Below are 25,219 nucleotides of genomic sequence, written 5' to 3'. Positions count from 1 at the left end.
CTGATTACAAGACGAACTCTTGAGCCACGATCATCCACAACGACGCTGTCAAAGACGCTCCTAATTGTCTTTTTCTTTTTAAAGCTGCTAAGTTGCAGCTAAATGTTTTATTTATTTTTATTTATTGTTTTATTTATATTAAAGTGGGTTGGTTTTTATTTTACTTTTACACAAATATAGGAAGAACTTAAATAGGCCTACAGTTCAGTTTAAGATGTGTCAAAGCAGGCCTACAAATGCACACTGTTGTTTTATTTAGTTATTAATTTAAAATAAAAAAGATAAAAACTTAAAAGTTTACAAGTTCTGTTATTTTTTGCGGCTCCCGACTATTTTTGTTGGGCAGATGAGGGGGCAAAATGGCTCTTTTGATGATAAAGGTTGCAGACCCCAGGATTAGAAGTTCCCAAGTCCGGATGGAGGAAACAAATGCAAAAGACTACCATGATATGGAAACGTTATGGAAGATTTTTTTTAAAACTGACAGACTGACAGCCATTTCCTCATGCTTCCAGTATTGGTACTAAACTCAGAAAAGCTGAGAAGATGGAGAACAAAACCATTTTTCATAATACGACGTCTGAAACAAACATCCTCTGTGTTAAAGTTGCAAATTGATGAAAGCAGAATTTGCATTTCTTACTGTTACTTTTTTATTTCTCACTAAAAGGGACGGTGAGTAAAAACTAATAAATTCACCCCATAACATTTAAATGTTCAGCTTTAGCATGTCACACCTTTCAGTACCACCCCCACGTTACACTGTACTGCAGAACTGGTAGTCTCCAACATGCAGAATCAAAATACAAAGTGCGAAATCAACCATCACTCTATTAAACAGCAAGAAGATTGAAATGCTACACAGGATCAAGGAAAGTACATTCAATATTTAGCTTTACAATTGCACAGGACCCCAGAAAAATGAAGTTTACCTGCATAAACACTCCACCACACGTGTGTTATACTTGAAATGTGCGTTTGTTTGTTTTTTAATCACTCAAAGGGCATGCAGGTTAGGTTTAGCTGCAAAAGCTGCCTGGCTTATAAAATGTACAAACTTCTAATACAGCCAACAAATATGAATGGAGAGTTGGAACAAACTGGAAACCTAGTAGCAAATATTTCTGTCATTCGTAAATGCAGATACTGAATGTACAGGATTTGATGGTTAAGAATTTAATGCCAGTTTCTTCTACAAATTTTTTTTCACCTTCTTGAGGGAGGAAAGGAAGCTGTCACACTCCTGGAACACAGTGACTTATGATGCATTTAACTAACAGCTTAACTCCGGACGAAAATATATATTTCATCCAATATTCAGAAAGTAAATCATCCTCAAAAAATAACTGTAATGAAATCACCTGGTCGTCCTGCAGAAATAAGTATTAGCATGAAGTATGTTTTTACAGTTCTGAACACAAACTAGTACAATGTGATCTCAAATCAAAAGACCAAACATTCTTTTGAATCACCAAAACATCTTAGGCTACGTTCACACTGCAGGCGAAAATGCATCAAATCCGACTTTTCTGACCCTGTGCGACCCATACCCGATCACAGAAACTGAGGTTTTGGACTTGATTAGCATATGGGAAGACAATTCAAACAAGCTAAACGACTCCGCGGCCATATGTACCTCTGCATGGAGGTAGCAGCCACTGGTCCAAACGAGGCCATTGTTAAAGCACGGGCTCTCTTTTTTTCTCAGTGTCGTTCTTTTTAATTTTTCAAAATTATGTCGGTTATGACTGTGCAGAAATTGATAGACTGCTGAAACAACACCTAACAGCTCTGTAGCAGCCATTTTTACTTCTATAAGCAGAGCGCGTTGTGTGTGACATCTTCTTTTGCGTCTTCTTTTGTGCTTTGAGGGCCGTGAACACTAGGACTACGTCCACACGTACACGGGTATTTTTGAAAACGGAGATTTTCCGTTGTTGTTTTAAAAAATAGTCCCGTCCACATGTAAACGCAGAAATGAAGGAAAACGCTGCTAGGAACATGCCAAAGCAGCAGGTGGCGATATATTCCTAACTGTGCAGAAATGTTGGCCAATCAGAAGTCTAGAAGCCTACCGAGGCTTCTAGACTTCTGATTGGCTGTTTCCCACCGGGGAAACAGTAAACAAAGCTGGGGCATAGAAGCAGAACCGAGTCGTATGTGTGGAGGGACAGTAACTGTGTGTGTATATGTAAGCACTTAAACACTGCAGAGACAACAATTAACAGTAACAGTATTGTAGAAATTCATTTCACCGAAACAATAACGTGGCGCACAGTGTGACGTCAAAAAATGCGCACACCTTTGATGCTGCGTTTTCTGCGTTTTCTCCGTTTTTCTCGTCCACACGTAAATGCAAAAACTGAGTTTTCAAAAATATCCACCCTGGCCGGAGTTTTTAAAAATCTCTGTTTTCAGTGACCGAAAACGCCGTTTACGTGTGGACGAAAGGTGCAAACGCATAGAAAAATCTGCGTTTTCAGAAATACCCAGGTACGTGTGGACGTAGCCTAGAGCGCATTTGCTGTTGCATTTTATTTGTAGTGTGAACAACCAGACAAAAAAGAGTCGAATTTGATCAAAAAAATTGGAATTTAGCATTAAGACCTGCAGTGTGAACGTAGCCTTAGTCAACCATTCAGTACATATAGATCAATCATTGCAATAATTAGCAGTCCCCAATCTGTGGCAAAACTTCAAATTAATCTTCAGGCTTAAGTCCACTATGGTCATCCAGCTTAACTTAAGACACAAATGTTTGTTGGAAAACAGCCGGAGTCATTTCGTACCGGGCCGCGAGAGTTGAGGCTCGGGTGTGAAATTGATGGTTTTCAGGGTTTTCTATCATTAACTCAGTTAACTGGGTCTTTTCCCTTGTTGTAGTTGTGTGTCTTATTTGGAGCAGCGAGCATTAAGGGTCAGAGAGGAGGATGTTACTCTCAATGTTGTTGGCGCATTTCGGGAGGATGTGTCTAATGAAGTTACACACTTCTGGTGATAATTTGAAATCACAAATTAATAGTTTGCCCACCAATGTTGTCAGATAATGGCGCCTGACTCATCCAATGCTTTGTGAAAAATACCCCAGTCAATGACCACGAAAAAACCCCGGCAAGGGTCTAAAATGTTTGGCATCATAAGCAGACTCCTTAGAAAAGAATCCACCTAAGACTAATGAAAATAAAGTATGTGCTAAATATAATCTTCCCTCACCAAATTTCTTGATGAGTTTAAGCGTGCAAACATGTCTCTGAGACAGTACGAAGAGCGAGGTCAATCCGTCGTGCACATCGAGAGAAACAGAATTACACCTTCACTCCACATCAGCAATGAGTAAGCACTATTCATGCTTTTAAAATACTCCTGCTATCTTCCAATGACAGCGGCAATGATAAAAAGGAACCTTTTAATCAATCTGTGGCAAAACTTCAAATTAATCTTCAGGCTTAAGTCCATCCAGCTTTAACTCAAGATATGAATGTTTGCTGGAAAACAGCCTTTCTGACATCACCGCAGGAACGGATGAGGACAGAAACATAGATCCAAGACAGGTGGGACTCCAACATGATGTGCATGGTTAAATGTGATCCGAGACCTATGTTCCCCAAGCAGTCATCATTCTCACTGCCTCAACATCTGTCTGTTTGATGAAGGAGCAATTTTTAATAATCCTGCAGGTTCTGGTCGTGGTTCTGGTTGTGATTCTGAGAAGGGGGCAGCAGGCAGGTGACATGGCCGATGCCTTTGGTGACACCCTCCCTGAAGAGAAGCTTAGCGCCCAGGCGCAAGTACTCGGGGTGTTTGATGAAGCGGAAACGAACAACAGCTCTCTCGCCAGTACGCAGCTCATCCTGCAGCAGAAATCCAAGGTTACATGATGTGGTTACATAGAAGCTTGAAAAATAATATTATGTATTATGTAAAAGTATTATGTCATTTCAAACCTTTCCATGAAGGCACTCCACAGTGGCAGTCTGCCTGACATTACCAACGTGTATGGTGACCTGTGACCCCCGACGGAAAGTCTTGGCATGGAAGAGCAGGACAATGGCAGCTTCAAACTGACAGCAGATGGTTGGGTTCATCTTGGGACTGACCATCACCATGCCCTGTAACACCAATAACACACTGATGTAACCACAGGTTGTTATCAGCAGTTGTAGAATATTTGCAGGTATCAAAAAGCAGTCCTTTATCCATTAGTGCGCAACTTGTTAAGAATAAATTGAAATTTTCCTACAAGTTGGTTGTGCACACTCTCAGACATTTCCAGGTGGTAGAATCCAAAACTAGCTTCTATCATAAGTTCAAGCTCACAAGACAAATGTTTCATTTTTGGATAAATAATATGCCCACCTGCTAATACACAGGTTGGTATTTGAAGAGCAACGCTGGGTTCACATCCATCAACATATACAAGTTGTCAAAAACAAATGTATCAGCAATTGCGTTTTTTGGGTGGAATAGTAGATGAAAATTTGACGTGGAAATCACACATTGAGTATATTAGAAAGAAGATGGTTAAAAACATTTATATTTTGGGAAATGTAAGAGATTTATAAGACTATAAAACAATGCGCATTTTATATTTTTCATTGTTTTTCTCATATTTTAGTTACTGTATTGAAGTCTGGGGGAATACATATGAGAATACTATAAAACCTCTAAACTTATTACAGAAGAAAGTGATACAAATGATTCATAACGTTAAATATAGAGAACATACAAATAAATTATTTATAAAATCGAAATTATTAAAATTAGGAGATTTAGTGAAATTACGGACACTATTAATTATGTTTAAGGCTAAAAATAATATTTTGCCCTTTAAGTTACAAAGAGTATTTTTATTGTGCTCAGGGGGAGAAGACAGCAGAAGGAAATTTTATTTTAAGCATCAGTTAGCTAGGACTACACAAAGATTAATGAGTCCAACGGTTAGGGGTATACGACTGTGGAAATCACTTCATTATAATTTAAAGAATTGTATAAATTTACATTGTTTTAAAAAGTGTTACATGCTTAAAACGATAACTCAATATGAAGAATGTGAATGAAATTGGAGTTCATTGAAAAAGGGATCCATTAAAATTTTTTGTTTTATTTATTTTAATTTGATTTTTCTCCTTGTTACTATGTGGAGTGGTATATTCTGATTGTAAATTTGTTGTTTGGTTTGGGTTAAGACCGGAGATAAATGTTAATGTTAGTTTGTTCCCTGATTTTTGGTGCCCACTTGTAATATAAATTGGATTGCAGATAGGGGGCGGGGTTTAATAAGAATATTTTCTTCTTCCTGCTCCTTTTCACACATGGTTGTAGTGCTTTTTGATAGAAAGTGTGGTTGGTTTGTTGGAATTGTTGTACCAAGTGTGAAATAAATAAAGAAATAAATGAAATTTAGCATAAAAACATTCGATGGAAACACTTTCCTCACATCAAACTATGCAAGTTAAGAACAATATTGTCTCCTGTTGTATTCAGTTTGAATATTGATGATCTTTCTGTCAAGTTAAATGAATGTAAGACTGGGTGTATGGTGGGTAACCTCCATGATGATTTGGTCATTTTGTCTCCCTACAGTCCTGGTTTGCAGTAGTTACTTAGTTTGTGCTAGTTATGGTGCCCAGTATGATATTGCTTTTAACCCTAAAAAGCATGTTATTGTGATTGTTACAACTAAGGAGGATGACAAGGTAAATTTTTCCATCTTTTCATTTAGCAACCAAGTACTGGATGTGGGGAACAACGTATAAAACTTGGGTCATATCTTAACAAGTGATCTCTGTAATGATGATGATGATGTGAAAAGACAGTGCTGTGAAGGTGTACGAGCAAGCTAACATCTTGGCACGTAAATCTGGCACTTTTTTTTTTAAGCCTATTGTACTTTAAAAAAAAATACGGGTCATTTATGGTGTAATTATAGTAAAGCCATAACCAAAGCCAAACCATAGCCAAAAAACTGCAAGTGGCTTTTCGGGATGCATTAATTTTCCTTAGACTTCCAAGTTGGAAATCTGCAAGTCAGATGTTTTTCATGAGCAACATCCCACCTTTTCATGCCTTACTCAGGAACTTTATGTGCCAATTTATGTGCCGTTTGAATGAGTCAAGAAATTCAATAGTCTTGTGAGTTTTGTCTTTGTTGTTTTTCTTTTAATTATATACAATACAAAGCTACATCATCTCTCTGAACTTGTGTTCTCACCACTTGTGGTGTCTGCAGTTTCACCAACGACCTTAAAAATGTGCAGAGACCAAATATGTGAATTTCTGTTTGGATTACCAGGAAGTAATCTGAGGGCTCAAATTACGGTCATAAAGATTTTGTGTTTTGTAACCTTGTAACCCAAAAAATCTGAACATGTTATGTTTGTGCATCCATAGATAAGAATTTCAGTGTGCGTAAAAAAGATTTGTGTTTGTAAAAAATAATTACAAGTTGTAGCTGAAAGGAAGAAATTTCTGGTCAAAATTTGTACTTTTAAGTTGAAACTCACACACAAGCGAGGGAACTTGAGCACAGAGTTACAACTACGCAGGCTGATTTACAAGTACAAAATATTTATGACCACAGTAAGAGCCCATAGTAATCTGATAACAGCAGCTATCAGATTACTGCTGACAGCAGTCCAGAGGTGCATGAGGAGATGACCTACAAGGGTACACTGTGCAAATTTAAACTGAGTGAAGTTGTTGAGTTTTAGAGTCACAGAAGAAGTCACTATATCAAGGAAAGATAAATTGATTGAGACACTTTGTATGTAGGGTTTGCAGAGTTTTTACTTCCTAGACAATTCTTGCATGTGCGTTAGAACATTTGGGGTTGTCGTCTGTCCTTGCCAATTATAGAGATCCTTTCCTCAACACATTGGGGGACAATTCAAACAAGTTACCTCTTTATATTGTAAGGTAAAGATCCTGAACTAATAACAGAATACTCTGTATTTTTAGCAGGAGTCTGGTCTGTGTTTCGCAGAGAAATTAAACACCATTAATAAATTTGAAAAACTGCGACCGTGAAGGTCGACTGCGATCTTTCCTTCTGTGTTTTCCAAATTCTCAAAGAAACTGGAAAGTAACTTCCAGTATAAATAAAAGAGAGCAAACAAAACATGCAATATACACACAGAGATGTATGAATTTGTGCAAGTTACATTTAAAAAAAACAACAAAAACTGAATCCCCCTTTAAATCATCTCCTACATCCTTTCATGTCTTTGGCCTCTGACCTTGCGCAATAGTGAACGGTCAAAGTTTCCCAGAGCCAGCGTTGCAGCCTGTCCAGCCCTCAGCACTCTGCAGGCAGAGCGGTTCCTCTGGATACTGCCCACCTTCAGACGCAGAAAACGGCCCTCATCAGTTGGACCCACCACCAGCCTCTCACCCTCCCTACACATCCCACTGAAACACAGACACACAAACACAAACTGTTCTTAGTGTAATGCACGACACTTTCCATGATTACAAAGACCTGGTCTGTGTCCAACCACGGACCCGTAAAATGAAAAGCTGCGATATATCATCAAAGATTCTATTCTTATAAAAGTCCTGTGTTATATATATCTCTATGAATATTTGGGGTTCCCACTGTTTCAAGAATAAAATTTAAAATAATATTGACAACATATTAAAGCAGACAGTGCTTTCTCACCTGTACAGAGTTCCTCCAACCACAGTCCCAACATCAGGAACTGAGTAGATCTCATCAACCTTCAAACACAGAAACGATTAAATATCAGTCTGCGCTTTCCACACTCCAGCATGCAAGTCACACACACGTTTCTACCACTTTCTATTAGGGGTTGGTGTGTGTGTGGTGTGTTTTTGTTTTCTTTTTCGGCGCAGGGTAGGCAGGGCGCTGATTCGCAGGATCCCCAGCACACCTGTGGCAAATCAGGCCGGAGCTTTTATAGGGAGCTGACATCTGGTGTAAGAGTATTGCCTCTTCCACAAGTAGTAACGTGCGAGTTCGCTCTCTAGATTGGAATCTACAACCTGCCGAGTGTTTTTTTTTTTTTTTTTTTGCCTGTCCCATTTGGTTCTTTAGCCGTCAGAATTGTTGTCTGAAGACCAACAAGGATACCCAATGGATTTATTTTGCCAAATGGATCATCGTGGCATTGCCGTATTGGTCCATTTGATCGACCTTTGTTTTTATTATTTATTTTATTTTATTTTCAGTTGTTACAGACGGGACAGACATGAGTGAGGGATAGGAAAGGGAGAAAGAAAGAGGAAGGAAAAGAAAAACAGAAGGGGAGAGGGACAGTGAGAAAGGGGGGAAAAAAAATATCTCCGGGATCACCTGTTGAGAGAAAAAGAATAGAAAACAAGCAAAAAAAACAAAAAAACAAAACAAAGCAACATACTATACACAACACCATCGCATTAATCTAGCTAAGTGTAAACAGAAGTAAATACTAAATATTGAATGTTGTTGTGCAGCACGCAGGACAGACAGCACACAATGTGCTTTGAAGTAGCAGCCAAGAAAGGTGTGATTTAAGTCTACAAACAGTGAACACCTGTGTGCACACCTGTGTGGATCGGCGCGCTTGTATTCAAATGGTTTCCCCATGTAATGGTCTGCAAGAGGATGTAGAGAGCCATAGCCCTGTCCCTCAGGGCATGAAGCAGGCATGGAGGAGATCCAGGCCCCAGACATCCAGAGGTCCCAGAGTGCAAGAGCCCAAGGAGGACCACCGGAGGGGCATCCGTGCCACCTTCATGGGAAGGGCTGAGGATCCCCAGACGAGGGGTCACCCAGTAGCCACCGGGCAGAAACTAGAGGGGGCTGCACCGGCGTGCCCGCCGGCTCCGCCGGCAGCCAGCTGTGCCAGAGTGAACCGAGCCGCAGGCACAGAGGCCGGAGGCCCGAGGGCCCTCCGCGCCCCGGAAGAGGCCTGACTGAGCAGCAGGCGCCAGGCCCCGCCAAGTAGCCACCGGGAGTGAGCTGGCACATGACCTGAGCGCCCAGCCCCGGACACCAAGAACCAACAATGCACCGACCCCTGAGGGCATCAGTCACCGGCAGGGAGTGTGGTGAGGGGAGATAGGCCTCCACACTTGGAGGGCCTGGGAGTTCCCAGAGAGGTGGAGTCTAAGACCCGACCTGACATATAGACACAGACAAACAGGCACACACAGACACAGACATGCATTCCCACCCTCATGCACACATATACAAACACTCAGCACTCACCCAACGTAGGAATAAACGTAAATGGACATGTACACACAATCACACTCCCCAAACATACTCTATACCCTGGGTCCAGGTATCCTCGCCCCCAGAGGGGGAAACGGCACCCAGACCCAAGAGATGTTACCCTTCCCTCCGGGGTGGAGGCTAGCAGACCGCCCCAGGCTCCGCAGCAGCAGGGAGGCCAATCGGACAGCCAGCATCTCTTCCCAGCCCCCCCGCCTCGATGGCTAGCAGAGAACGGGGGTGTGTTAAGACCCCATACCCTCCTCCTCCCGCTCAAGTGTAGTGTTGCTGCGTGTTGCTCTAAAGTGTGTTTAAAACAAGGGAGAGCATGGTGCTGCTGCCAGAGAGCAGCAGGTGTTAGCACGGCCCCTCCCGAGAACCCTCAATGTCTACATGGATTTAAAATTGAGAGGTGGGCACCGGCGCCAGAGGTAGGTTTGAATACACAGACCGTTTTAAGATCTTATTTTCCTTCCACCAGCCTGCCTCGCTCCCCGACTGCCTGTCTGTGCCTCTGAAGACTGTTTAATGGGTCTGAACTGGGAATCACCTTGCCTACCAATTCAATTACATTCAAATTCTTAATTACTTATTCCCCAAAGGGGAAATTTGTTTAGCAGCAAGACAACAATAAGAGTAAACAAAACAATAATGTTAATAATAATAATAATAATAATAACAATAATAATGATAAAAAGCCGTTAAGTTATTTGACATTAAGGAGATGGGTTGCACCGCGAGCAGCCCACACACTCCACCTGCCTCAGCCTTTGTTCCCCCTGGCTAAACTTTGCTAGACCCGCCTCTGCACAGTTACAGCCATCAGCTACGTAGAAAAGGATCCTGGTGTAGAAAGTAATATTAAATAAATTCTAAGAACAGCTTATCAAGCTTAAACCTGCTGCTGTTGTTCAGCCTCTTTCTTGCGCAAAGTAGGCGATAAAGAAACAAGAGATGGAGTCGTGACAGAAAAGCCGATCAGCCAATTATTGATCAGTTTCATGACTGAAGTAGTGACAAGAGAGGGAGGGAGAGAGAGGCAGTCGCTCCATATATCGGTTGTTAAGCTTAACGCTGGAATGCTTTACAAACATTCAGAGATGAACTTACACACTTGCTTTACTTCTCTCTGGGATAACTTTGTCGGAGATGAAATGCCGGGTTGGTAGTGAGGCTCCAAATACTCAACCAGACCACTGAGAGGTCTCGCACGCCACAGCCGCTCTATCACATGACGCATACTGCTCGACATGCTAAGGTTATGAGCTGAGTTATGCCATGTCACAAGTTTTGTGAGGTGCTTTTGTGATATTTAATGGATCAGATTACATTTTTTATTTCTCTCCGATATCCGATCCAGTAATTTAGGTCAGTATTGGACCGATACCGATACATAATATCGGATCGGTCCATCTCTAGTGTCATGACTATTGGTTTTAACCGATGCATGTTCAATAACGAAGTACTGGGTAAAGTTATACTGAGGATAAAGTAAATCTCAAGGAAATTAATTTAAGTCAGGGCTATGTCACCAGAAGTGATGGAAAAAAAGCACATGTGTGTGTGTGGGTTTGGATACCTGAAACTCAGTGAGCTGCTGCATCAGCTCTTCCTGCTCCTTGCTGTTGCTCAGTGGAGGAAGGATGTTCAAAAAAACCTTCAGGAGGTCCAGATTCTCCCCAGACACACTGGAGAGGGTGAAGATGGGTGTAATGCTGCAAATGTGCATCCAGCCAAACACACACACACACACACACACACACACACACACACACACACACACACACACACACACACACACACACACAGTGAAGTGAAAATTCAATTAAGTACATCATTAAGTGTAATATTGTTCCACTGTGGACATACAGATAAGTGAATTCACCAACACAAAACCGTTCTTAATAGAAATACAAGCTGATAATGGGATAACACACATACTACACACAATGTTACACCTTGGACACATAAAAGTTGTTGTGGAAATCTCTGACCAGTATCAATGGAGAACAAAGAAACTACAAGCTCCTGCTCCTGCAACAGAACACAAAGTGCTGTAATCAAATACTGAGCCACAACAAAAGACAAAAGTATTTCATGTATGAATGACTTTTAAGATTTACAATACAGTTTAGTGCAACTACTACATAGTCATTATTTTCCTGTATAAATCGTTGGTTGTTATAATAAAAAATGTCAGTTAAATATATCATATAGCAGACACACACAGTGATATTTGAGAAGTGAAATGAAGTTTACTGGATTTACAGAAAGTGTGCAACACAAAAAAAAGCCAAAATTAATATTTATTAGATCCACCTTTTGCAGAAATTACAGCCTCTAAACGCTTCCTGTAGGTTCCAATGAGAGTCTGGATTGTGATTGAAGGTATTTTCGACCATTCCTCTTTACAAAACATCTCTAGTTCATTCAGGTTTAATGGCTTCCAAGCATAGACAGCTCTCTTTAACTCACACCACAGATTTTCAATAATATTCAGGTCTGTGGACTGAGATGGCCGTTCCAGAACGTTGTACTGGTTCCTCTGCATGAATGCTTTAGTGGATTTTGAGCAGTGTTTCAGGTCGTTGAAAGATCCAGCCCCGGCGCAGCTTCAGCTTTGTCACTGATTCCTGGACATTGGGCTCCAGAATCTGCTGATACTGAGTGGGATCCATGTGTCCCTCAACTTTAACAAGATTCCCAGTCCCTGCACTGGCCCCACAGCCCCACAGCATGATGGATCCACCACCATATTTTACTGTAGGTAGCAAGTGTTTTTCTTGGAATGCTGTGTTCTTTCTCCTCCATGCATAACACCCCTTGTTATGCCCAAACAGCTCAATTTTAGTTTCATCAGCCCACAGCACCTTATTCCAGAATGAAGCTGGCTTGTCCAAATGTGCTTTAGCAAACCTCAAGCGCCTCTGTTTGTGCTGTGGGCGGAGAAAAGGCTTCCTCTGCATCACTCTCGCATACAGCATCTCCTTCTGTAAAGTGTGTAGAATGGTTGAACGATGCACAGTGACTCCATCTGCTGCAAGATGATGTTGTAGGTCTTTGGTGCTGGTCTGTGGGTCGACTCTGACTGTTCACCATTCATCACTTCTGTCTATCCGAGATTTTTCTTGGCCACTTTCTTGCCACTTCAAGCCTATCTTGAACTGAGCCTGTGGTCTTCCATTTCCTCAATATGTTCCTAACTGTGGAAACAGACAGCTTAAATCTCTGAGACAGCTTTCTATATCGTTCCCCTAAACCAGTGGTTCCCAAACTTTTTTTGCTAGGCCCCCCTTTGTTTTACAAGAAAAATGTTGCCCCCCCCCCCCCCCCCCCCCCCGCCTTCTCACGCACGAACACATCCTTCAACCACACACACCCATATTTTGCTCCAATGCAGTTTCTTTCACACCTCAAACATTTAGTAAACAATTAAGCAAATACAAGTAATCTGCAATAAATGACAGGTAGTGATAAAATAAACTAAATAAATAAATTTATCGAGTGGAAAAAAAGTTGGCGTTCATCCTCCAGCTTCACTGTGCTAATGTTATGCTAACATAGCTGTGTCGCTAGCAATCACATAGCACAACATTATATACCAGGTAGTCCAACTTCAGTAACCCTACAAACGTCACTGCTGTTTAGTTTTCTGTCTTCATTTATGTTGGAAGTGGTAGCAGAGCTGTACGTTTGAATTAGTTTCAAAAATCTCTCAGTCAGAACATGGTATGTCATGTTTAGGTGGAAACTAGCGAGCTAACTTCCTGTTAACTTCTAACTCTGTTAAATTTAATAAATTCTGTTTTTATGGATGCCTGGATGTTAAACTTAATTGTTACACCTGCTGAAGCAGCAACGCTGATGATTTTCAGGGTTCGTACGGGTGCTTGAAATCCGTACGAACGGATGAGAGGAGAAATGATTCTCATTTCTCTCAGTGTTCGTTTGACTTTGGGACCTGAAGCAGACGGAGTTTTGGACCCGGATTACTCCGCGAAGCTCCTCACTACGGCAGCCGTAATGCTCTGACAATCCATCAAAACATTTTTTAACAGATTTCTGCACACCAAAATCGGTTCGAGGTCAGTAACCAGAATTCATACATAAGGCACACTCTTGATTTTTGAGAAAATTAAAGGATTTTAAGTGTGCCTTACAGTGTGGAAAATACGTTATACAGAAGAAAAGAATATATCGTGATATATATCGTTACCGCACATGCTTCAAATTATATTGTGATATGGATTTTAGGCCATATCGCCCAGCCCTAACTGTGTGTGTCTCCTATATGATATATTTAACTGACATTTTTTATTGTAACAACCAACGATTTATACAGGAAATTAATGACTATTAACAAGGTTGCCCAAACTTTTGCATCCCACTGTAGGTAGAACATACAAGGTCACTATTACAGTGCAATATTAATATTAGTGTTCATTAGTAGGGCTGCTCGATTATGGCAAAAATGATAATCACGATTATTTTCACTGAAATTGAGATCTTGATTATTTGACGATATTTATTTAACAATAACAATGTGTTGAATAATGACTTTAAAGATTGTCAAAAAATAATATAAAATAGTGTGCAAATACTGATAACAGTGCAAATGTTTGCAATATAAAAAATAAATGAAAAATGGAAACATCTATGTTTAGTGAACTTTGCAGTGTTGCTCTGTGGTGCAGCTACGACACTGTAGCAAAGTTTACACACTGTGTCTACTTGATCCACGTCTGACTCCGCGAACCCATAATGTTTCCACACCACTGAAGTTTCTTTTACCTCTTTTCAACCAACAGCAGTCACTCTCCTCTCCAAATAACTTCTGCTTAGCTTTCCGAGCTTCCCTCGGGTCCTCTTAATCAGCGGTCCCCAACCCCCGGGCCTCGGTACCGGTCCGTGAGTCGTTTGGTACCGGGCCGCGAGAGTTGAGGCTCAGGTGTGAAATGTATGGTTTTCAGGGTTTTTATCGGTTTTCAGCGTTATTTTGTTATCGTTTTTATCGTTTACTCGGTTTTCCTGGGTCTTTTCACGTGTGTTATGAATAAATTTCTTTTTTTCGGTACCGGTACTAGTTTTATTTTGTTGTATTTATCTGCGACACCTTAAAGGCCGGTCCATGAAAATATTGCCGGGCATAAACCGGTCCGTGGCGCAAAAAAGGTTGGAGACCGCTGCTCTTAATTGTTGTGACACGTGTTCGAAATGCAGAGAGGTGCGCTCGATTTGCCACACGGAGCAGCGCGAGAGTAAAGCACGAGGGAGGGGCTAATAATCGGCTCAGTCATTTTTAATGATCGTTGAAAGCCCAGATCGTAATCGAGATTAAAATTTGATTAATTGAGCAGCCCTATTCATTAGTTTCTTTTCCTCCGTATTACCTGTTGGTGTCAGTCTTTGCTTTGGATGTGCATGAACAACAACATTGTGGTGATTACCCAAAATGCAATGCGATTCATGAATTCGACTTTAAACAAGTTTTCCGAAAATGTTATCATCCATTATAGAACAGTTATGTTGTGCTTTGTGTATCGTAGCAGTATTTTCATGACCTTCACTTATCATTTCTGCAGCACTATATACTGCTTTATCTATTTATTAGTGAATTTTTTTATACTGCTGTATACACTGTACAATTAAGCTATTCCCCGCCACACACAGTAGCTGATAATGAGTATTTTTACTCACCATGTGGACTGGGTGAACTGCTGTGCTGCACTCACAGCATCGTCAGGGTTCAACACCACCGTGGGCACCTTGTTGCAGCCCGGCTGCTTCAGAACTCGCTCTAGTTGTCTGACTGTTCGCTCCACAGTGCCTCGGGAACACAGGTCCACTTTACTGACTACAATGAAGATAGGAACTTTCAGCGCCATGGCCAAGCCCAGGTGTTCCCTAGTTGTACCAGCTGGATGAAGGAAAAAATAAAATACTCAATTACCCAGAACACTTGTCTTGTGATGTTTCGCATCTTATGTGCATAGGAAATCTAAACGTAACAAGGCAGTTGGATCCAAGTGAGAACAATTCTATTTCATTTGTAAATATTCAAATTATTTGTGCCTAGAAAGTAGTCAGAGGCCTGGACTCTGTACTATGAAGTGAGTTAAACATACCTAGGGTATCTGTCAGTTATCTGGATTCACTTACCCAAACACTGGTAACCAGGATTAGCAGTGGAGAGGAAAAAAATTACTGTATAGTCGATTATTGTTAAAATCACTCTGTGCCTTAAATGTTATAGGTCAGTAAGACTAGAAAAGAGGTGCTTTATTACTAAAGTGTAGCCTATGTGACACATGAAGGAAAGCTTGTCAAAATGCTGGGTGTGTTAACAGACTTGTCAATGCCTCGATCATTAAGTCATGGAAGAATCTGATGAGGTGTAGATGAGTATTCTGTTTGACTAATGTTTAAATTTGCATAAGACAGTTTTAGTTTTTATTCTTTCAGCTGCAGCCCAGACGGTCGCATAATGGTCTGAAAGCAAGTAAAGAATAATTATAAAAACAGAATTCAAGGCCCTTTTTCCATTAGTGCCTACTCAGATCAAGTCGGCACGGTTCGCCAGTTTTTATAGGGTTTTCCATTAGTTCCTGTTACCAGGTACTTTTTAGTATCTGCTCGCCCGGGGTTCCAAGTGATCCAGACAGGTGTGTTTGGACAGACAACACATCTCCTTTGTTTCTTGTATCTTTTATACCACGTCACAACACCTCTTTTATCTAACTAACTCCTAGATAATGTCTTCATCAAATGAAACCCTGCACAATCAAAGAGAAACCTGCTCTGTTCATAACTTATCAGTTTGCGTTAAGGCGCTGGAAGAGCAAAAGAACCCTACTACAATCACGTCCAACTAGAAACAATATTCCTACAAAATTTGCACATAGAATTTTAATTTTTTGGACATAGTGATGCAGTTGTTAAGTCTCTAAAAAGGTTCTTGGTATTCCTGGGTCTTTTTTTCTGGAGTTTGCATGTTCTCAATTGACTGGATGGGTAAATCTGTGGCGTACCCACAGGTTTTAGATATTAAAAAAACAAAATACAGGCTACTTACCAATACCAGTGTTAGCGCTCACCACCAGCATGGCAAAGTCAGGGCAATAACTTGTGAGGCCGAAGATGGTGGTCTTTAAATACTTGTGGTGTCCTGCAAGGTCGATGAAGGTGATCATCTTGGAAGAACTTTCGCAGATCTCCTCAGCTGTCCTGGACTCACTGTAGTTCACAACCTTTTACAGGTAACATACAAGACAGGCTGCACCAAAGGACAGAATTGAAATAAAACACGTCTTTTGTTTTGTTTCTACAGTTTGATTGTTTATTGTCAGGGATCGTTTACGAATATAAATATGCTAATACCCTGAGTTGTGTTGTGCAGCAATGGCAACAACAACCACAAAATGTTTTTTCTCTACCTGACTGATTTTTAAGAGTCAGGTAGAGAATCAATTAGGCAGCACATTAAAAATATACATGCCAAATTTCAAATGGTGTAGTTACTTCACTGTGTCTGACATACTGCATTTAACACTATGATGAGAGGCCAATCTACAAAGCAGAAATATGAGCCATGAAATAAATTAGTCAACATCTGATATATAGTTGTAATGAAAAGTTTCCATACACTCGTCATGGGCATGATGGTAATGTTGGGCTTCTAAAGGTGAAATTGTTATACACCATAAATCTTTATTATTATTTTTTTCAGGATTTCATTAGAGATTGTGAAGGCAAAATATATTTTAGAACCTACTAATAAACAAAAGATAATAGAATACAGTCCTTAACACATCTAAATAATTTAGCAATGGTAAAAGAAGAGCATTATGCAAAATTTCAAACTGAACTTTAAATAAAGTTACAAAGCTGTTTCAAAAAACAGAGCAAACAGAGTTAAATGTCCCACATTGACCAGATGCTTCTGGCAGCAATAAAAAGATCCTGGCCTAATTCTGGCTGAATATTAGACACCTCTCTCCGGCAGAATTTTAGAGTATTTGAAGTGATTTTCTTGAAATCAATTTGGCTTTTAAGCATAGTCCACAGATTTATATTTTTGTGCTGAGGGTGTGGCAAAGACCATTCCTTGAAGCTTAATGTTGGCCTGCTTTATCCATTAAAAAAGCTTGTTCCAAAAATGTGACAAGAAATTTATATCAAGTTAAAAGACACAAAACCCTCTACACCACTTGTTAAAAGATTTAAATTTGTTGTTTATAAAGTCATTAAAGATGTATACTGTACAATCATTCCACCCTGGAAAAAGCACAGTTCAAAGAAATCAGTAAAAGCCCCAAGTTAGCATGAATTCATGTCCATAGTGAATGTAAACTTCTGAATATTGCTAATATCCTAAGTGGCAAAGGGATTACCTCTCCTTTGCTGTTGAAGCCTAAGATCTCAAAGCTGATACTGGAGGTGCGTCCGGTCTGGATCTCATGCAAATGTCTGAAAAGGTTGAGCCGTGCACGGCCTCGTCCATTGTCCAACTCGCCTTGTGTCAGGACACCCAGCAAGGTTGACTTCCCAGAGTCCACATTGCCTAGCACTGCCACCCGCAGATCCAGGAACTGTTGCAGACCAAAACAGCAAGACAGAAAATGGGATCATATTTTCATAACCATTAAACAGCACTGTTTAAAAAAAGAACCCTTGGTGCTCTCTATAGTTAAAGCCTAAATGGGAGATGCTGTGATCCTTTTTAGAGTATTGCTGTATTTTGACACCACTGTTGTTTTGCCAGATTCAACTGGACTCTTTTTCCTCTACCATGTGTAACAGACAGACTCTTACCTGCTGATCATCAGGAACTTTTCGAACAAGGACTTCTGCAATTTTGCGCGTGTTTCTGTCTGAGTCGTAGTCAACCTCCCTCTCTCGGAGGAGAGTGATGTCAGCCCCGACTCTGAAATGACAGAAAAAGACTTAAGTTTTATCATTCGATTTTCATTTAGTTTACACTGATCCCAATCAATTTACTGAGCAAAGCAGTAATCATTTTTCTTGGACGGCTTCTCCCAGTTTCAATTTATTTCAACGACTGGAAACCTGCCTAATGATTGTAGATTTATCTACCTAAGAAAATGTAATTAGGGATTCTGTGTCATGTGTGGAAAGTTAACTACAAAAATTAAAAGTGCTTTACATTTCTATCAAAAAACAATTAAATAAACAAACAAACATTAGAACATTCAAGATTAGCAAGACTGCTAATGGTGAGTACAGCATAGAGTTGGGTATTTAGTACTTCAAGTAAGATTGCGATGGGATATGTCGCATTACAGATTTAATAATCAATACTGATATACTGAACCTTTCAGAGCTTAGTGTGTTAGAAAGTGCTGAGTTTTGGACAATGCCTGTCCAGGGGGTTGCTGGACATTCTGAACAGGGCCCGACTGCAGTAATCCAGCCAGGTGGTGACAAAGCCTTAATGGATGAAGTTATCTGAGTCAGTGAGTGATGGCCAAAGTTGAGAGAGATTGTGGCAGATTGGATATAAGCCTGGACTTAAAGTGCAGAGTCCAAAACAACACCCCTGCTGTGAACTTCTGGGGAAAGTGAGAGGAGGCGTCTGTCAATGAGTGGAACATCAGTTTTCCACAGTAGGGCTTTGGGGGCCAGAACCAAGAGATCAGTTTTATTACTATTGATGCTTAAGTAGGTTAGATGTTCTGAAGCAATGCAGACATTTGACAAGCAATTGCGGGGGGAACTGGGTGGAGGGTTTGGTGCTGAGATAACATTGCGTGTCATCATCATAGGAACACAGGCAGAGACCATGGCAGTACATGATCTGACCAAGAGAGAGCATATAGATGGTGAAGTGAAGGGGTCCAAGCACAGAACCTTGAGACACAACGTGGTTAACCAGGGCAGACGGGGAGTGGGAGCCTTCTGCAGTGACAAACTGTGTTGGGTTGGAGAGGTAGGACTGAAAGCAGGAGATTACAGCACCAGTGAGGACAAGATATCTGGATATATGTGAAAGCTGAATGGTGTGAGAACAAGTGCCAAAGGCTGCAGAAAGATCTGGGAACTTGAGGATACTGATGTGGCCAAAATCAACTGTCATGATGTCATTAGCTATTTTGATAAGAGTAGTCTCCGTCCTGTGGTGTGTTCTGAAGCCAGACTGTACCGATTCATGGAGCTCATGGTTTGACATATATTGATGGAGTTGGGTGGCTCCTTCCAAACTTTCTGTTGCTGATAAATACATTTGTTAATCTAGTCCTGATGTTTTTGTTAACACTCCTTATCCACCCTTTGGAGAAAGGGTGGATAAGGAGTTCAGTTATTCAGGAGGGGCTCAGATAGGCCGATACTACTTCACATTGAAAGGAGCCAGCTGAGACTGTCGCCTCCTGGATAGTCTTCAGGCTAGGCGTGTCCAGCGCAGACCCAGGACCTACTGGAGAGATTACATCCAACAGATGGCCTGGGAATGGTTCGATGTTTCCCCAGAAAATCAGGATCAGTAATCTACATGTTACACTGATCCATATTATGAATGAAGCTTGCTAACCAAGCTTGCTAAGCTTAACAGATACTTAACATGCCACGCTGTCCTCCAAACATAGTAATTTCTGGCTGCAAAAAAAACAGCATGACACTAACATTGTGGAGTCCAAAACTAATGAGTGACACCAGAGTGAAGACACTTATATATATTCTTTGGTGACGTCTTAATGTCAGCAAATAAATTGTACAAGATGACCTACTTCTCTGCCATCTTCTTTAAAGTGTTGAGTGAGGCCTTCATGTCAGCCTCAGTCAGGCCGACTAGCAGACCATTGTCTTCTACTCCTATCTGGTAGACAGCTTCGCCACGGCCCTCCTGCAGTCGCCACTTCAGCTGTGTGGCCAGATGCTCAAAGCGGTACTGCGTGGGGTTGACCAGCTTCAACTACAGTATAGAAAATACATAATGATACAGGTAGTAAATGGCCACAGTTTAACTAGAGCACTGCTTGCATAGGAGCTCTGAGATAAAATGAAAAAAGTCAGCTACACTAAATCCAAGATTTTCAAAACTGAAGCATTTAATTCTGACTCTGATTCAGAAGGTCCAGATTATATTCAATTTAATTTTGACTCTGTCAGAAACATATACTTATGGTCATTTATCTTGGATATGTACTGTCGAAAGCACCCTCGAAACCTTGTAAATTACAAATATTTAATTCCAAACTATGTGACACTTTTTCTGCAATAGAGAAATAGTGTAAAGTATCTAGGTATATAAATAAAGCTAACACTTCTGAGACCTCATCAGCATCACAGCAGATGCCATTGTGTCAAAGTAACTGATGATAAAACACAGAAAAATATGAAGGAGATTTTCCTGGCCTTGTCTTTTTATAGCAGATAACATGGGAATGGTTGGTGATATTAAAGTCCTGTTCAAGTTACGTTGAAACCAAGCACACCATTGTTTTTCTTGTGACATTACCAATAAGTTTGATGTGTCACATGGCCCTCTTCCTATTGAAAAAACAAAAGTTGTATCCAAGATGGCCGACTTCTAATTGGCCACCATGGTCACCACCCATCTTGAGGAGTTTGCCCCCTCACATATACTAATGTTCCACAAACAGGACTTTAATATCACCCTCCCTCTAGTGGTATGTGGGAAGTCTGCCCCCCAAATTTTTACGATTAAATAATATACCATGTTCTGACTGAGGGATATCTGAAAAATTAAAACGTACAGCTGTGCTATCACTTCCGACATAAATGAAGACAGAAAACTAAACAGCAGTGACGTTTATAAGGTACTAAAGCTGGGCTAGCGTGTATATAATGATGTGCTACGTGATGGTTAGCATAATATAAACACAGTGAAGTTGGAGGATGAACGCTAATTTTTTTCCATTCAATAAAAGTTAATGTGAGGGTTCCCGATGGTTAGGGACCAATACAACTGCATGGCAGGATGCTGTAAACAAACCAAACTTTAGTCAGGAGAACAACTGAGATTATCCATCCACAATATGGTGGACATGTACATGCTCATGCAAGTTATGCGCGCATAATACGTCTGTACAAGCAGCACACTGCTTTGATTACATCCTTAGGTTTACCTCTTTCATCCAGTTAAAAGCCAAAGAAATCCCAAATTGGCGACTTTATACTTAATTTTTTTTAGTGCTGTCAGCTTTAATGTGCCGTCATCATGACTAACGCGATTAACAATTAACCCATCTGGAGCGCAAACTGAGTCAAAATCCCTGAAATGTCTCTGTCAACACATTTCAGGCAGTTTGTTCAAAGGTTTTTCACTCTGCTGTCCAGATTGGTTGAGCGTGTTAAACATTTTAATCACGTTAATCCTGACAGCCCTAATTTTTTGGGGGGAAATTAGTTTGTCCATGTTTGGACTTCTGTGTCGTAAACGCGCAAGTCAGTCCGTACTACATTGCTCTGCCCATCAAAAAGTCTGCGCATGCGCGGATATATTGCCCATCGTCGATTATTGGACTGACGAGGTGGTACTCATTGTGAAAATTTTTGAGAACCACTGCTCTAGTGGGCCCTGCCCAGCACAGTGGAATCCAACTGGCATTTGCCATAGAAAATGCCACAGAATACCAGAATTAGCAGATCCACCACTGGCAGACTGCAGTTTTCACAGATGAGAGCAGAGTTACCCTGAATACATATGACGGTCTAATTCAGCACAGCTATCCAGCCCATAAACAGATGACAGAGATAAAAAATCTGATGTTTTTAAGTGGGCAGTAATCAATTTTAGGAACTGTAAGGAGCTTAGGAAGAAGGATGCCTTTATGCCATTAGGTTAAAATCAGACAAAATTCTGGATCCTGCTGGTTCACCAAGTTTATTTCAAAACTTTGAAGATATTTTAGGAACCTAAAGAAAATACCTATAATAAGAATATACAGCATTTAACAACAACCTCACCACTGGGTGACAGTTTTGATGACCACATTTTTAGTGTAGTTATCAATACCTTCCTAGTATGTTAAGCATTTTATTAGCCCACTGCTGAATTAATTATTCATAAAATGGTTAAAAATATGGAATCACCCAATATTTGTCCATTTATGTGCACGAACTAACTAATCAATCTAAGATACCCATCACATGGACTCTTCACCCTCCTGCCCTCTGGGAGGCGCTACAGGAGCCTCCGGACTAAGACCACCAGGTACCGGAACAGCTTCTTCCCCACAGCTGTCAGACTCCTGAACTCTGCCTCCTGACATCTGACCCATGTTAACTCATGGACTGGACATACGCACACCCACAACCACCTACACACACACACAATGGACAACTGTACCCTCAAACACACAATAATAACATGGACTGAACCACCACGCACAACTACTAGCCTCTTAACTGCACTACTGTATAGTTCTGTGTAAATAATCATATGATAATTTTTAATTCTACAAGTGTTTACAACTTGCATAGTTCCCATTTATGTATAGCTGAATATCTCAGATTTCTGTATAGTTCTTTATTTCATATTTATATCCTGTTCATAGCCTGTACATACTTATAGTTATAGCATATTCATAACATACTTCATACCGTGTACATTATAACATACCATAATAGACCCATTTCTGTAATATACTCACATATCTATATTATTGCTAATATATATTTGTAATATATCTATATCATGGCTAAAGCACTTCTGGATGGATGCAAACTGCATTTTGTTGCCTGTACCTGTGACATGTGCAATGACAATAAAGTTGAATTCTATTCTATTCTATTCTATTCTATTCTGTAATTTGGATAAGAAACGGAAGGTTAGTTACCTTATATTCAATGTTCCCTTCTTCAGCCTGGAAATGTAGAGAAATGTAGGGATAAGGTTAGTTAACACATTAATGATATGAACAAAACTGTTCTAACTATAACATAGACCATGTAGTCAAAGGTATGTTGCCACCCTGGCAACAGTTTTTCAATTTTCAAATCCAGAAGAAAGTGTTCAACTCCCCAGGATGTTGGTAACAGAGACACTCAGCCGTCATTCATCACTGCCAGGATGAACTAAAACACTAGAAGTTGCCACCCAGAGAGGTCACTGTGGGTGTGTTTCTCAACAGCAGGTATATAGCACATAGCAGCAGAATTGTGTCTCAACTACTTGAATACCTACAACATGCTGTTGTCAGTTTCAGAGTATAGGTCTTAGCATATGTATTGACTTAATGTGTTTTCATGTTTGAAAGGTTTTCTTTGTATTTGTTTGTCATCTTATACAGTCAGAAAAACACATACATGTATCTCTGTCATATTTATATGCTGTATTCTACTTATTGGAGGGCAGATTACACTTTATATACTCTTTATATCTTGGATCTTTCTCTGTATTAGACATACAGACAAAAACTAACAAACAAAATGATTTAACTACATCAATCTGCTTTTTTCAAGATTTAGTGGACAACCTCAAATCCTGCTTTTTCAACTTTTCAGGGCCTGACATTTTTTGGGCCATTTTCTTAGTTTCTCTTCGCACACTTTTCATTAATCTACTAATGTATGTATTCTGGATGTATTCATATATGTGTGTATGTATTCTCATTAAAATCTTGCTAATGTATTTATTTAAGCGAAGCATCAACTCTAAACAAACACTATTACTACAGTCAGGTTTCCAGATGTGCTGTTACATATCACTGTGTTAAGAAAACATACTTTTAGCTAAACATACTTATGTGGCCCCTCCTACTGCATGCCCTTTTCTGCCAACCGGATTTAATAATAAGAATAACAATGGATTGCATTTATATAGCGCTTTTCGAGACCCTCAAAGAGCTTTACAATTCCACTAATCATTCACACACTGGTGGAGGCAGCTACAGTGGAGCCACAGCTGCCCTGGGGCAGACTGACAGAAACGAGGCTGCCATATTGCGCCATCGGCCCCTCTGGCCATCACCAGTGGGCGGTAGGTGAAGTGTCTTGCCCAAGGACACAACAACCAAGACTGTCCGAGCCGAGGCTCGAACCAACAACCTGCCAACTCTTGAGCCACGATCGCCCCCTGATTTAGTGAAATCCTCCTGCAATTTCAGTTTCCTGCGATAAATTACATTGTGATTAATCACAATCTAATGGATTGCTCAGGCCACTTTATTAAGTTGATTAGTATCTCAATTCGGGATATAGTCAATTGCCTTTGCACTGCGTACTTCATTTTAATATGTTTTCCCAACGGTTTGCTATTCCATATATCTCCCACCATTCTTAACTTTGCTCCAGTCGAGCTAAAACGTATTTGACTATTATAAAAATGTAGAAAAAAACACAGATTCTTTTGCTGAATTAGTATTGCTGAATTCTTCACTTCACTTGATGAGAATGCGTCAAAATCTCTGGCCTTTGCGTGTGGAATGAGTTTTCTTCAAACCAGACAGCGGTAAAATATTGTTGTGTAAAATCAAGGTCATATAAGAGTATTTTCCGCCATGTTATAGGTAGCTGTATGGTGTAAACAAAGTGTAGCCGCAAATAACCTGCGCTCGACTATGGTTTGCTACAGTATCACTAGCTAGCTTAGCGGGCTGGAGGTCCCATAATCATGCCCAGGCTATAGAAGGGTAGCTACCTCCGGTGGTAAATACGGCGGTGGCGTTTTGTTCCTGTTGTTCTTTTTGTTCCTCCGTCTCTTTCCTCTTTTGCCTCTTCTCGTTCGCGACTTCTTCGACGTTATCCTATCATTATTACCCGAACCTGATCCCTGTCTGTCTCTGTTGTGTCCGACTGACACTGCACCACCTTCGGACAAATCCACCATCGCTAATCTTGGAGTGTCAGCTCCTAGCTTAGCTTGAAAGCGTAGTTTTCCGTTTAAGAGCAACTCAAGTAAAATGTAACACTGCTCGGCGTTGTAACATCACAGCGTATAAAACACACGGCCTGTGTGTGTGAAAACCTACAGTGAAGGATGCTCTCTCCTCAGCATCCCCACAACAGTTGGCAAATCTACTCACG

The 25,219-nt window shown here is 40.5% G+C and overlaps 1 protein-coding gene across 1 annotated transcript; it reads right to left on the bottom strand.

Annotated features, from left to right (window-relative positions):
* Nucleotides 1–635: 635 nt before the first annotated feature.
* On the bottom strand, nucleotides 636–25,219 carry gtpbp2b (GTP binding protein 2b). Its single transcript, XM_087841416.1, has 12 exons — nucleotides 24,834–25,219; nucleotides 23,032–23,058; nucleotides 19,957–20,141; nucleotides 18,026–18,137; nucleotides 17,605–17,802; nucleotides 16,287–16,461; nucleotides 14,912–15,131; nucleotides 10,794–10,929; nucleotides 7,658–7,716; nucleotides 7,236–7,407; nucleotides 3,945–4,109; nucleotides 636–3,851 (listed from the first exon to the last, which is right to left on the bottom strand). Exons 1-12 carry the CDS (start codon nucleotides 25,020–25,022, stop codon nucleotides 3,663–3,665), a joined length of 1,827 nt encoding a protein of 608 aa, XP_087697542.1. The 5' UTR covers nucleotides 25,023–25,219; the 3' UTR covers nucleotides 636–3,662.

This window comes from Neolamprologus brichardi, chromosome 6, assembly GCF_056152115.1.
Source record: "Neolamprologus brichardi isolate AB-2024 chromosome 6, ASM5615211v1, whole genome shotgun sequence".
NCBI classification, from domain to species: Eukaryota; Metazoa; Chordata; class Actinopteri; order Cichliformes; family Cichlidae; genus Neolamprologus; species Neolamprologus brichardi.
Note: the sequence above shows the minus strand (reverse complement) of the source record. Positions and strands in the feature narration are given on the sequence as shown.